Genomic DNA, 15,962 nt, shown 5'->3' on the forward strand with positions numbered 1-15,962 from the left:
AGAAATTGATTCCGTACTTCTAGATTTCGAGAAGGCTTTTGACACTGTACCACACAAGCGGCTTGTAGTGAAACTGCTTGGTTGTGGAATTTTGTCTCGCTTATGTGACTGGATTCGTGATTTCCTGTCAAATAGGTTACAGTTCGTAGTAATTGACGGAAAGTCATCCAGTAAAACAGAAGTGACTTCTGGCGTTCCCCAAGGTAACTTTATACGTCGTCTGCTGTTCCTTATTTATATCAGTGATATAGAAGATAATCTGACCAGCCATCTTAGGTTGTTTGCAGATGATGTTGTCGTTTATCGTCTAGTAAAGTCATCAGAACATAAAAAGAATTGCAGAAGGATTTAGAATAGATACCTGTATCGCGCGAAAATTGGCAATGGACTCTAATTAACGAAAAGTGTGAGGTCATCCCCATGAGTGCTAAAAGGAACCCGTTAAACGTCGGTTACACGATAAATCAGTGCAATCTAAAGGCCGTAATTCAACTAGATACCTACAATTACGTACAGGTTAAGTTGGAAAGAACTGACAGAAAATGTTGTGGGGAAGGGGAACCAACGACTGCCTTTTATTAGCAGGACCCATAGAAAATGTAACAGATCTACTGAAGAGGCTGCCTACACTACGCTTGGCCACCCTATTTTGGAGTACTGCTGCGCGGTGTGGGATCCTTACCAGATAGGACTCATGGAGTACGTCGAGAAAGTCCAAAGAAGAGCAGCACGTTTTGTACTATCGAGAAATAGGGGACAGTGTCACGGACATGATACAGGATTTGGGATGCGCATCATTAAAGTAAAGGGGTTTCTAATGTTTTTTATTCCAGTCTTTTATCACAATATCAGTTCTTTAGATGATGACCGGTTTCAGTCGATGATGACCATCCTCATATTTTTTCTACACCATCTCCTAAAGTGATAAGGGCATAATGGCATCGTCAAAACATATTAATATAGTCAGTGACGATGCTGTGCTGACTATATTTATATGTTTTGACTTTAGGACATTGTGTAGAAAAGATCTGTGGATGCTCATGACGAACTGAAACCGGTCATCGTCCAAAGAACTGATATTGTGATCAAAGAGTAGAATAAAAAAACATTTTACATGTCGCAGCTGGTGAAAGGGGTTTCTCGTTGCGGAGCGATCTTCTCACGAAATTGAAATCACCATCTTTCTCCTCCGAATGCGAAAATATGTTGTTGACGCCTACCTACATAGGGAAGAACAATCGTTATAATAAAAAAAAGGAAATGAGAGATCACACGGAAATGTATAGGTGTTCGTTTTTTTCTGTGAGCTCTTAGAGAGTGGAATAATAGAGAAATATTGTGAAGGTGGTTCGATGAACCGTCTCCCAAACACTTACGTGTGATCTGCGAAGTAGCGATGTAGAGACAGATGTAGATGTAGATCCACTAGCTCGTTGTTGTTGTTGTTGTCCTCAGTCCTGAGACTGGTCTGATGCAGCTCTCCACGCCACTCTATCCTGTGCAAGCTTCTCCATCTCCCAGTACTTGCTGCCACCTACATCCTTCTGACTCTGCTTAGTGTATTCATCTCTTGGTCTCCCTCTACGATTTTTACCCTCCACGCTGCCCTCCAATGCTAAATTTGTGATCCCTTGATGCCTCAGAACATGTCCTACCAACCGATCCCTTCTTCTTGTCAAGTTGTGTGTCACAACTCCTCTTCTCCCCAATTCTATTCAATACTTCCTCATTAGTTATGTGATCTACCCATCTAATCTTCACCATTCTTCTGTAGCACCACATTTCGAAAGCTTCTATTCTCTTCTTGTCCAAACTATTTATCGTCCACGTTTCACTTCCATACATGGCTACACTCCATACAAATACTTTCAGAAACGACTTCCTGACACTTAAATCTATACTCGATGTTAACAAATTTTTCTTCTTCAGAAACACTTTGCTTGCCATTGCCAGTCTACATTTTATATCCTCTCTACTTCGACCATCATCAGTTATTTTGCTCCCCAAATAGCAAAACTCCTTTGTTACTTTAAGTGTCTCATTTCCTAATCTAATTCCCTCAGCATCACCCAATATAATTAGACTACATTCCATTATCCTCGTTTTGCTTTTGTTGATGTTCATCTTATATCCTCCTTTCAAGACACTGTCCATTCTGTTCAACTGCTCTTCCAAGTCCTTTGCTGTCTCTGACAGAATTACAATGTCATCGGCGAACCTCAAAGTTTTTATTTCTTCTCCATGGATTTTAATACCTACTCCGAATTTTTCTTTTGTTTCCTTTACTGCTTGCTCAATATACAGATTGAATAACATCGGGGAGAGGCTACAACCCTGTCTCACTCCCTTCCCAACCGCTGCTTCCCTTTCATGCCCCTCGACTCTTATAACTGCCATCTGGTTTCTGTACAAATTGTAAATAGCCTTTCGCTCCCTGTATTTTACCCCTGCCACCTTTAGAATTTGAAAGAGAGTACTCCAGTCAACATTGTCAAAAGCTTTCTCTAAGTCTACAAATGCTAGAAATGTAGGTTTGCCTTTCCTTAATCTATTTTCTAAGATAAGTCGTAGGGTCAGTATTGCCTCGCGTGTTCCAACATTTCTGCGGAACCCAAACTGATCTTCGCCGAGGTCGGCTTCTACCAGTTTTTCCATTCGTCTGTAAAGAATTCGCGTTAGTATTTTGCAGCTGTGACTTATTAAACTGATAGTTCGGTAATTTTCACATCTGTCAACTCCTGCTTTCTTTGGGATTGGAATTATTATATTCTCCTTGAAGTCTGAGGGTATTTCGCCTGTCTCATACATTTTGCTCACCAGATGGTAGAGTTTTGGCAGGACTGGCTCTCCGAAGGCCGTCCGTAGTTCTAATGGAATGTTGTCTACTCCGGGGGCCTTGTTTCGACTCAGGTCTTTCAGTGCTCTGTCAAATTCTTCACGCAGTATCGTATCTCCTATTTCATCTTCATCTACATCCTCTTCCATTTCCATAATATTGTCCTCAAGTACATCGCCCTTGTATAGACCCTCTATATACGCCTTCCACCTTTCTGCTTTCCCTTCTTTGCTTAGAACTGGGTTTCCATCTGAGCTCTTGATATTCACTAGCTCACTAGCTCATTAACAAAAATTGTATTCCGCAATGGCCCCGTAACACTCCCTTGGGAAAATTCCTCTATGTTTGTCCATCTTATTTCGTTAAGAACCTTCCGATGACAGCACCGTGAAAAGGCCACATGGTAGAAGTTTACACGTTATCAGCAGACACAATCGTTGTAAAAAATGAAACTTAGCTATCAAACTGTCATCTGCCAAAGACATTTACATTGAAGAGCTAAAGAAACCAGCAGACCTGCCTAATATCGTGTAGGGCCCCTACGAGCATACACGACATGGCACGGACTAGACTAATGTCTGAAGTAGTGCTGGAGACAACTGATACCATGAATCCTGCAGATTGTCTATAAATCCGCAAGAGAACGAGGGGTTGGAGATCTCTTCTGAACAGCACGTTACAAAGCATGCCGGATATGTTCAATAATGTTCATATCTGGGAAGTTCGTTGGCCAGCGGAGTGTTTATGTTGGATCCTGCCTAGTCGCCGAGTATTCGGGTCAAGGAAACCTACTTTCTCGAATCGCTAGACAAACAATCCAAACAAATCGTATTAGTGAGTTTTATTACGAAAAAAAACAAGGCCAATATTTAAGTTTGACAATAACATAGAAGTGTCGCAAGCAAAGGGCGACATGCAAATAAGAAATCTCTTCAGTATATAGAATTCCTAAGTCGCTGGTCGTGAAGTGCCTAATCTTGATGCTGCTGTACAAGTGTTCTCTTCACATAGAGGCGTTGTCGTCCTAGAGAGGGGTCGGTCAGCGTGCAATTGGCTGACGTCTTCTTCACAGCCCTCTCTGTTCTCTAGTTTTCGGCTGGCGTTCTGGCTCCTGACTTTACGCCGTAACAGTTTAAACTCAGCAGAGTGCTCCTGGAGCCACTCTGTAGCAGTTCTGGACGTGTGGGGTGTCGCATTGTCCTGTTGGAATTGCCCAAGTCCATCGGAATGCGCACTGGATAAGAAAGGATGCAGGTGATCAGAGAGGTTGCTTACGTACGTGTCATCTGTCAAAGTCGTATCTAGATGTATCAGGGATTCCATATCACTCCAACTGCACACCAGCAGCCTGAATGCAGGGGCCATGGATTCGTGAGGTTGTTTGCATATTCGTACACGCCCACCCGCTGGATACAATTTGAAACGAAACTCGCTCCACCAGACAAGACGTTTCCTGTCATCAACAGTCCAATGTCATTGTTGAGAGGCCCAGGCGAGGCATAAAGCTTTGTGTCATGCAATCATCAAAGGGTATACGAGTGGGCCTTGGGCTCAGAAAGCCCGCTCGGTGATGTTTCGCTGAATGGTTCGCACGCTTGATCGCCCAGCATTGACATCTGCAGCAATTTGGGAGATGTTCCACTTCTGTCACGTTGAAAGATTCTCTTCAGTCGTCGTTGTTCCTGTTCTTGCAGGATCTTTTTCTGGTCGCAGCCATGCTGGAGATTTGATATTTTACCGGATTTCTGATATTCACGGTACACTCGTGAATGGCCGTACGGAATAATCCCCACTTCATCGCTACCTGGGAGATGCTGTGTCCAAAAAATGTTCAAATGTGTGCGAAATGTTATGGGACTTAGCTGTTAAGGTCATCAGTCACTAAGCTTACACACTACTTAACTTGACTTATCCTAAGGACAAACACACACATCCATGCCCGATGGAGGACTCGAACCTCCGCCGGGATCAGCCGCACAGTACATGACTGCAGCGCCTTTGACCGCTCGGCTAATCCCGCGCGGCTGGAGATGCTGTGTCCCATCGCCCGTGCGCCCACTGTAACAACACGTTAAGACTCACTTAAATCTTGATAAGCTGCCATTGTAGCAGCAGTAACCGATCTAACAACTGCGCCAGACACTTGCTGTCTTAAATAGACGTTGCCGACCGCAGCGCCGTATTCTGCCTGTTTATAGATTTCTGTATTTGAGTACGCATGTCTACATCTACATCTACATCTACATTGATACTCCGCAAGCCACCCAACGGTGTGTGGCGGAGGGCACTTTACGTGCCACTGTCATTACCTCCCTTTCCTGTTCCAGTCGCGTATGGTTCGCGGGAAGAACGACTGTCTGAAAGCCTCCGTGCGCGCTCTAATCTCTCTAATTTTACATTCGTGATCTCCTCGGGAAGTATAAGTAGGGGGAAGCAATATATTCGATACCTCATCCAGAAACGCACCCTCTCGAAACCTGGCGAGCAAGCTACACCGCGATGCAGAGCGCCTCTCTTGCAGAGTCTGCCACTTGAGTTTATTAAACATCTCCGTAACGCTATCACGGTTACCAAATAACCCAGTGACGAAACGCGCTGCTCTTCTTTGGATCTTCTCTATCTCCTCCGTCAACCCGACCTGGTACGGATCCCACACTGATGAGCAATACTCAAGTATAGGTCGAACGAGTGTTTTGTAAGCCACCTCCTTTGTTGATGGACTACATTTTCTAAGCACTCTCCCAATGAATCTCAACCTGGTACCCGCCTTACCAACAATTAGTTTTATATGATCATTCCACTTCAAATCGTTCCGTACGCATACTCCCAGATATTTTACAGAAGTAACTGCTACCAGTGTTTGTTCCGCTATCATATAATCATGCAATAAAGGATCAAGTGTGCACACACTTGCCGACAGAAGCGACCGCGCGAGGTGTTCGCAGTGGTTAGGCCATTGGACTCGCTTTCGAGATGACGACGATTGAAACCCGTGTCCTGCCATTCTGATGTCAGTACCAGTTTCTCTGGCGCTTCAGTGCATATCGCTTCTGTAGAGCTTCTGTCCGTGTATCAACATGTTTCGGGGCTTCTTTTCTATTTCGGGCTTATTTTCTATTAAAATGGTCCCCGTGTTTATATATTTTGATGGCTTCTCTATACAGTCGTGGTTAATGGCTCTGAGCACTATGGGGCCTTAACATCTGAGGTCATCAGTGCCCTAGAACTTAGAACTACCTAAACCTAACTAACCTAAGGACGTCACACACGTCCATGCCCGAGGCAGGATTCGAACCTGCGACCGTAGCAGTCGCGCGATTCCGGACTGAAGCGCCTAGAACCGCTTGCCCATCGCGGCCGGCGCCGTGGTTAATAGTTAGCCATTTTAGATAAATTTTTTGGTCTAAAAAGTTCACTGTTTCCCGACTGAATAGCATGTTCTGCGAAAGCAGAATTGCTTGCTTTTCCTGACTGGAAGTGTTGTGTTCCTTCATCCACGTTTTCACGCTTCTCTTCCAGTGTGCACACACTTGCCGACAGAAGCGACCGCGCGAGGTGTTCGCAGTGGTTAGGCCAGTGGACTCGCTTTCGAGATGACGACGGTTGAAACCCGTGTCCTGCCATTCTGATTTAGGTTCTCCGCGATTTACCTAAATCTCTTCACGCAAATGCCGGGATGGTTCCTTTGAAAGCGCACTGCCGACTTCCTTCCCCATCCCTCCCTAATCCGATGGCACCGACGACTTCGCTGTTTGGTCCCCTTTCCCAAATCAACCAACAAAGACTTCTGTCACTGCACCTTTGCTGTGGTTCACGATCACAGTTGTTATGTAAGCGTCTGTCTGTACGCGTAACGCTCCAAAAAAATCTTTGTATTGCAACCTCCTGTCGATCTCTGTCATAACTAGGCTGCAGCACACCGTGTGTGTTCCTTATCCAGTAACAAATACGCCACGAGACTCGAAATACCGTTTCGTTGCTACTGGAAACTTTTACTTACTCGCACGTTTTCTTCAGAGCCCAGATTTCCTGTTCGGCTTGGGCAGAACTGTCAGTTAACGTATTGCTCCGGTTTCTTATTCTCAGCAGGCTTCGTCAGCTGTGACAGGAAGTACCGAACACGTTTCTGTCACTTACTACGTGAGTTCGCATTAGTGATACTTCAGCACATTTTCTCATTGTATAGTGCAATCACCGCGCAGTGGGAAAGACGAAACTGGTGAGCTTTTTTTTCGGAGCAGAGCCAGGAAATAAAGTAAGACATGATTTGTGCTGACAGGCACATAAATTCGGGGTTTGTGCCCAAGAAGTGTTAAAAAAATTACACCTAATGACATTCACTAATGAAAGTAATTAGTAATGTAGTGGGTATGCGCCTATAGGACTGCTGATATTTTTAAAAATATCGGGAGTCCGATACATCGATATATAAAAAAGATATAAAAAAATGGCTCTGAGCACTATGGGACAACATCTATGGTCATCAGTCCCCTAGAACTTAGAACTACTTAAACCGAACTAACCTAAGGACAGCACACAACACCCAGCCATCACGAGGCAGAGAAAATCCCTGACCCCGCCGGGAATCGAGAACGCTACCGCACGACCACGAGATGCGGGCAAAAAGATATCAATACCGGCCCTTCATAAATCGCAAAAAATTATCAATATATTGAAGGAAAAAATATCGACATACCTGACTATGTAAATATCGATTGCACGTTGTAAATATACCGCCGGTTTTAGAGCTGTGTATTTGATTACTGTTTTATTATTAGATATTTTTTACATCAACAAGCTAGCAGCATGCTTATCCCCCCTCAGAGCAAGAACTGAAAGGAAAACGATGAACGTTCACACTTGCCGATAACCACTTTGGTAAGAATGATAACTGAATGTTGCACAGTAGTTGTCCCATGGGTGTGTTGTTCGGTTTCGTCACGTATCGGTTGTCTCTGGAAAACTTCATGTCGACTTCCCTGTTCTTTCATTTCTGCAAACGATATGCCTAGAAGTTGTAGTCTTAAAATTGCGTGGTGAGGCTAAACGTTGCAGTTTCTGTTGGTTGCGCCGAATACGTCAGCATTTACTCTCACACGTCTCCACGCGCCGCAGAAACTATTTTTGAAGAATGATGATGTGAAGAAACAGCACACTAGTTACGTTAAAAATGGTGATTTACACAGCTGATGTGCTACTGCTTCACATCGGACATTTTCTGTCCCATTCACACCTTTACCCTTCCCTCCTCCCCCCCTCCTCCCCGCCCCTGTGTAATCGGAGTGCTTCTTCTTTTGTGACATCTACAATTGCTTTTCAGAGAATTCACACAAGGTCGGATTGTAGCCTATCGCGATTGCGGTTTATCGTATCGCGACACTGCTGCTCGCGTTGATCGAGATCCAATGACTGTTAGCAGGATATGGAATCGGTGGGTTCAGGAGGGTAATACGGAACACCGTGCTGGATCCCAACGGCCTCGTATCACTAGCAGTCGAGATGACAGGCATCTTATCCGCACGGCTGTAACGCATCGTGCAGCCACGTCTCGATTCCTGAGTCAACAGATGGGGACGCTTCCAAGACAACAACCATCTGCACGAACAGTTCGACGACGTCTGCAGCAGCATGGACCATCAGCTTAGAGACCGTGGCTGCGGTTACCCTTGCCGCTGCATCACAGACAGGAGCGCCTGCGATTGTGTACTCGACGGCGAACCTGGGTGCACGAATGGCAAAACGCCGTTTTTTCGGATGAATCCAGGTTCGGTTACAGCATCACGATGGTCGCATCCGTGTTTGGCGACATCGCGGTGAACGCACATTGGAAGCGTGTATTCGTCATCGCCGTAATGGCGTATCACCCTGCGTGATGGTATGGGGTGCCATTGGTTACACATCTCGGTCACCTCTTGTTCGCATTGACGGCACTTTCAACAGTGGACGTTACACTTCAGATGTGTTACGACCCGTGGCTCTACCTTCATTCGATCCCTGCGAAGGCCTACATTTCAGCAGGATAATGCACGACCGCATGTTGCAGGTCCTGTACGGGCCTTTCTGGATACAGAAAATGTTGGACTGCTGCCCTGGCCAGCACATTCTCCAGATCTCTCACCAATCGGAAACGTCTGGTCAATGGTGGCCGAGCAACTGGCTCGTCACAATACGCCAGTCACTACTCTTGATGAACTGTGGTATCGTGTTGAAGCTGCATGGGCAGTTGTACCTGTACACGCTATCCAAGCTCTGTTTGACTCAATGCCCAGGCGTACCAAGGCCGTTATTACGGCCAGAGCTGGTTCTTCTGGGTACTGATTTCTCAGGATCTATGCACCGAAATTGCGTGAAAATGTAATCACATGTCAGTTCTAGTATAATATATTCGTCCAATGAATACCCGTTTATCATCTGCATTTCTTCTTGGTGTAGCAATTTTAATGGCCAGTAGTGTATATAATAAAATTATCGGCACTCGATATTGCCACCGATATCGATGTATCAATATATAGTGTAAGTCCAAATCGCCAGTTTATAATGATATTTCTTGCAAGGAATATCGATATTTTGTCAATGTCCCTAGCGTTTCAACAGTACTAAATACACTGGTGACCAGAATTAAAGCAACAAACTACTGTTTCCCTGTCCTGTGTCTAATTCGCGATATAATCATACAAACTGCAACAGATGTCCGTACAATCGTGTTCTGCAAGGAAGATGGCACTCTGTCAACGGACAACCACGCCTGAGATGACGTCAGGGCACGTATCAAGCAGGGTAGTGTTTGCCGGGTAGCCCCACACCCACAGTCGCTGTGTACACAGTCACAGGCGGTACAGTATGGAACAGTGAAGACGCCTATCACACTGTCTGCGGGGGAGGGACACAGGAAGAATGGAAGCAGGATCATCACAAACTGATGTCGCCCCACGGCTTAAAATGAATAGTTGTGTTGCTTTTCGGATGTTGCGGTAGTTTATAGTGACCGAAACCATATCCTGAAGAGCAGGGCAGGGCCGAGCACGTGTGACTTCAGAAGAGAGGCCCGTTATTTGGCTGTTAGGACACAACTGCCATCTGACCTCGTAGCATCCATCGGCCGTGTTGTAGCGAGGCAAACGTTGTCCAGAAGGCTTCAGCACAGTGGCCTTTATTGATGAAGACGTGCTATGTGTGTACCTCTGACGCGTCTTCGCAGAAGGAAACATCTAGAGCGCAGTCGTCGACATGCTGCTTGTACGGACGAACAGCGGCCAATGTTCTTTCCACAGATGACTCCCAATTCGGCCTGGAGAGTGATTCTCGGTGGACCAGGATCTGGAGAGAACGTGGAACACGATTTTTGGACCCATACATTGTGGAAAGAGACCAGTATGGAGGAGGATCCCTAATCTACATCTACATCTACTTCTACATGACTACTCTGCAATTCACATTTAAGTGCTTGGCAGAGGGTTCATCGAACCACAATCATACCATCTCCCTACCATTCCACTTCCGAACAGCGCGCGGGAGAAAGAAACACCTAAACCTTTCTGATCGAGCCCTGATTTCTCTTATTTTATTTTGATGATCATTCCTACCTATGAAGGTTGGGCTCAACAAAATATTTTCGCATTCGGAAGAGAAAGTTGGTGACTGAAATTTCGTAAATAGATCTCGCCGCGACGAAAAACGTCTTTGCTTTAATGAGTTCCATCCCAACTCGCGTATCATATCTGCCACACTCTCTCCCCTATTACGTGATAATACAAAACGAGCTGCCCTTTTTTGCACCCTTTCGATGTCCTCCGTCAATCCCACCTGGTAAGGATCCCACACCGCGCAGCAGTATTCTAACAGAGGACGAACGAGTGTAGTGTAAGCTGTCTCTTTAGTGGACTTGCTGCATCTTCCAAGTGTCCTGCCAATGAAACGCAACCTTTGGCTCGCCTTCCCCACAATATTATCTATGTGGTCTTTCCAGCTGAAGTTATTCGTAAATTTTACACCCAGGTACTTAGTTGAATTGACAGCCTTGAGACTTGTACTATTTATCGAGTAATCTAATTCCAACGGATTTCTTTTGGAACTCATGTGGATCACCTCACACTTTTCGTTATTTCGTTTCGTTATGGTGAGGGCAGGGATCTTATTGACCTGTGGAACACCTCTTCATGAAATTGTACTGGTGAATCAGCAAGGTTTGAGTGCTGTCAGGTGTCGTGACAAGACCTTGGGACCTCGTGTAGTTGTTGCAAGGTGCTGTGGGCCCAGACTTGGTATGATGGACGAATAATTCTCGACCTCATAGCGCACTAGCGGTTGATGTCTTTTTAGGAAATGGAAGATATTGCACCCATGGCGCGGCCTGCTCTCTCTGCGGATTTTATGTGGTGTCACCGCTAGACACCACACTTACTAGGTGGTAGCCTTTAAATCGGCCGCGGTCCGTTGGTATATGTCGGACCCGCATGTCGCCACTGTCAGTGATTGCAGACCGAGCGCCGCCACACGGCAGGTCTAGAGAGACTTGCTAGCACTCGCCCCAGTTGTACAGCCGACTTTGCTAGCGATGGTTCACTAACAAATTACGCTCTAATTTGCCGAGACGATAGTTAGCATAGCCTTCAGCTACGTCATTTGCTACGACCTAGCAAGGCCCCATTATCAATTGCTATTTATCTTGTGATGCATGTACCATCAGACCGATGTTCACCAATTACGGGTTAAAGTTAAGTATTCCAACAGATAAGTACTATTTTTGCTAGTCTCATATCCCTGACGTGTTCCAGACCTCACGCCATCCTGCGTGAGCTTTAACGAGTGCCTTTCGGCTTCACCTCGTAGTGGCTTGGCTGTCTTGCCAAGTCACAACATTTTAATCCCATAGAGTATGTCTGGGATGCACTGTGGAGACGGCTCGCATCACGTCAGCATCCACTAATCACTCTCCAACACTTGCGAGCAGCTCTGCAGGAAGAATGGGCGTTACTGCCTCAGTGTGATATTGATGACATCATTCACAGCATGCTCCGTCGTTGTCAGGTCTGTATTGCTGCCAGAGGTGGTCACAACCGATACTGAACATATTAAGCAATTGTCAGAATGTGGGTGCAAATCCTTTAAGTTGAAAAAAAACCAAGAATATTTTTGTCTAACGTTATGCATGTTGCAGTTGATTACGTTCTGTATTATTTACATTCTTCCTACTGTGCTATCACCTGTTTATACTGTTTTGTGGCAAAATAAATGCAACCTTGCCATATTTCTGTTTGTTGCTATAATTTTGGACACCAGTGTACATACAGCGATAAAATTTACTCGGTACTGCTACACCCCTGATGAGAACGAAAGCATCCAAGGAGATTATCCCATTGTCCATTATAATTATCCGGGCTTTTATGCCGTGGTCGGTTGATGAATTCTGTGTCAATTCCCAACGTTTCGTCCCCGTCTGCGGGAGACATCTTCAAGGGGGTCCGTAGCTCGATGGAAGGTCCAACACACCCACTGGCTCGCTACTGACTGCCGCCAAATTCCGTGTCCGCGCCGCGGCGTGACGTCACGTGTTTTGAAAACGTCAGTGCAATTGGCCGCTGTCCGCTGCCGTCGATCGCCGTTGCCATCAGCCAGTAGTGGACGGGTGGTACACATCTTCTTTAACACCGGCATCCGTATACCGTTTAATTTCACGCCCTCCTCCTTTGGGTTGAAATTATTTGGGTGTTTAGCGATTTCGATTGCCTCCCTGTAGAGCCTTTCGTAATATCCGCTTGTGGCCGCTAGTACTTGCGTCTCCTCGAAACGAATATTGTGGTTCCCTGGCTGGAAAGCATGCTCCGCAACAGCTGATCGTTCCGTTTCTCCTCTTCTACAATTTCCCTTGTGCTCTTCCAAACGTTTAGAAACAGTTCTTTTGGTGGTACCCACATAAACATCACCACAGCTGCATGGGCTCCTATACACTCCAGCTTTTTCCAATGGTTTGCGAGCGTCCTTGGCAGGCTTAAGGTATTCCTGTATCTTCCTGGTGGGCTTGTAAATTACGGTAATATTCCGCTTCGTCAAGATCCTCCGTATTCTTTCCGTTACATTCTTAACAAACGGCAGGAAAACCTTAGATTTTGCAGTAGCCTGTACGTCAGTATGGTTTCTGCGTGGCTGTCTCAACGCACGTTTTATTTCGGCGGACGAATATCTGTTCTTCATTAGTGCATTGTGGAGATGTTCCATCTCAGCGTCGAGCAACTCAGGTTCACAAATATTTCTAGGTCTGTGCGCTAACGTCTTGATAACACCCCGCTTCTGTTGTGGGTGGTGGTCCGAACCCCGGTGCAAATAACGGTCCGTGTGTGTGGGTTTGCGGTATACTGAGCGGCCCAAACTACCATTTTCGTTTCTGAAAACAAGCGCATCGAGGAAATGTTATTTGCCGTCTACCTCTTCCTCCATTGCAAACTGAATTCTAAAGTTTATACTATTCAGATGTTCGTGGAAGCGGCTTAGTTCCTCCCTGCCATGTCTCCACAACACAAACGTGTCATCCACGTATCGGAACCATACATTTGGTTTCTTGCTGGCAGTACCTAAGGCCTCTTCTTCGAATTTCTCCATAAAGAAGTTTGCAATTACGGGACTTAGGGGGCTTCCCATAGCCACGCCATCCGTTTGCTCATAAAACTGTTCATTCCACTTGAAGTATGTGTTCGTTAAACAACACTTAAACCGTTCTGAAATATCGGCAGGAAAAACTCGATCCAGCTCTTCCAATACATCATTAAGTGGAACCATGGTAAACAGCGATACCACATCGAAGCTGACCAATATGTCCTCCGGCTGGACCACTATGCCATTCAATCTGCTGATGAACTGTGTCGAATTCTTTATATAAGAGCCCGTACGGCCCACACGTGGTTTTAACAGCGTAGTCAAAAACTTGGCTAACGAGTAGGTGGGCGAACCAATGGCACTTAGTATCGGTCTTAACGGAACATTTCCTTTATGAATTTTGAAGCCTCGGTGGTAGTGCAACCGAATCGCAGAGAGCTTTCGGTACACTCTCTTCAATGGAGGACTTTTTTATTAACTGCGACCCAGTTCTATGAACGTTGTTAGTGGGGTCCTTATTCAGCTTCCTGTATGCTTGCGGATCCAGTATATCAGTAATTTTGCTCTGATAGCCACATCCACAATCACCGTTGCGCCTCCTTTGTCAGCTGGCAGAATCAAAATACTATCGTCGTCATTCAGGAGTTTTAAAACTCTTCTCTCACCCACAGTTATATTACTCTTCGTCGGTTTTGCATTGGCTAATATCCTCACTGTTCTACAGACCCCCTTGAAGAAGGGGACGAAACGTTGGGAACTGACACAGAATTCATCAACCGACCACAGCATAACAGCCTGGATAATTATCTACATCCAGATCTACATCTACATTTATACTCCGCAAGCCACCCAACGGCGTATGGCGGAGGGCACTTCACGTGCCACTGTCATTACCTCCCTTTTATGTTCCAGTCGCGTATGGTTCGCGGGAAGAACGACTGTCTGAAAGCCTCCGTGCGCGCTCGAATCTCTCTGATTTTATATTCGTGATCTCCTCGGGAGGTATAAGTAGGGGGAAGCAATATATTCGATACCTTATCCAGAAACGCACCCTCTCGAAACCTGGCGAGCAAGCTAGACCGCGATGCAGAGCGCCTCTCTTGCAGAGTCTGCCACTCGAGTTTGCTAAACGTCTCCGTAACGCTATCACGGTTACCAAATAGCCCTGTGACGAAACGCGCCGCTCTTCTTTGGATCTTCTCTATCTCCTCCGTAAACCCGATCTGGTACGGATCCCACACTGTTGAGCAATACTCAAGTATAGGTCGAACGAGTGTTTTGTAAGCCACCTCCTTTGTTGATGGACTACATTTTCTAAGGACTCTCCCAAAGAATCTCAACCTGGTACCCGCCTTACCAACAATTAATTTTATATGATCATTCCTCTTCAAATCGTTCCGCACGCATACTCCCAGATATTTTACAGAAGTAACTGCTACCAGTCTCTGTTCCGCTATCATATAATCATACAATAAAGCATCCTTCTTTCTATGTATTCGCAATACATTACATTTGTCTATGTTAAGGGTCAGTTGCCACTCCCTGCACCAAGTGCCTATCCGCTGCAGATCTTCCTGCATTTCGCTACAATTTTCTAATGCTGCAACTTCTCTGTATACTACAGCATCATCCGCGAAAAGCCGCACGGAACTTCCGACACTATCTACTAGGTCATTTATATATATTGTGAAAACCAATGGTCCCATAACGCTCCTTCGTGGCACGCGAGACGTTACTTTAACGTCTCTCCATTGATAACAACACGCTGTGTTCTGTTTGCTTCCGGAAGTCAAAGAAAATAGCATCTACCTGGGAGCCTGTATCTAATATTTTCTGGGTCTCACGAACAAATAAAGCGAGTTGCGTCTCACATGATCGCTGTTTCCGGAATCCATGTTGATTCCTACAGAGTAGATTCTGTGTTTCCAAAAACGACATGATACTCGAGCAATAATGGACGTGACATTTCCGGCCGTGAAAGCCTACATTTTAGTGATTATCCCATTGTCATTTTCTGTTTCTGTGATGAGCTAGGACAAGCAGTCATGTCGTGTCATGCCGTGTCGCAGTGCTGACCGGATCCCTCTGCTCTGCCGTGTTGCAGGAACCCCATGTGGTGGGGCCGCCGCACCGCCATGGAGCGCGGGCTGACGCTGGTGGCGACGGTGGCGCTCCTGGTGGCCGGCGCGCTCGCCATCTCGCTGGGCGCCCTCGTCGCCAGGCAGCAGCACCAGTCCGGTATGGCTGCCAGAACAAAAGCCAAACAAACGTAAACAAACCTCTCGCTGCACTTCAGATGCTGCTGCTGCTTGCGGGGTGGGAGTCTGGCGGTGAAACCGGCCGGCTAGAGTTCTTTGGAGTCACTTCCCACTCTGAGACTCCTCTGTGTCATTCAGGCCTTTACACAATCTATATTGTTTCAGATACATGGAATTTCACAAATGCAGCCCAATCTGCATCCACTGCTGCAGTGTTGGTTCAGAAGCTCATTAAACATAAACATCATGACAACAAATAAATCCCATATAAATAGAGA

At 45.9% G+C, this 15,962-nt stretch overlaps 1 protein-coding gene across 2 annotated transcripts in view; it reads left to right on the plus strand.

Moving 5' to 3' along the window:
- Window positions 1-15,962, plus strand: part of LOC126426795 (neprilysin-2-like) — a 238,528-nt gene that overhangs the window by 78,637 nt on the left and 143,929 nt on the right. For both annotated transcript variants that reach the window (XM_050088794.1, XM_050088795.1), the window contains exon 2: window positions 15,531-15,664. In XM_050088794.1, the coding sequence (XP_049944751.1) occupies window positions 15,531-15,664 (134 nt within the window). The remainder of the gene's footprint in view (window positions 1-15,530; window positions 15,665-15,962) is intronic.

The sequence above is a fragment of the Schistocerca serialis genome, chromosome 11 (genome assembly GCF_023864345.2).
Source record: "Schistocerca serialis cubense isolate TAMUIC-IGC-003099 chromosome 11, iqSchSeri2.2, whole genome shotgun sequence".
Lineage (NCBI taxonomy): Eukaryota > Metazoa > Arthropoda > Insecta > Orthoptera > Acrididae > Schistocerca > Schistocerca serialis.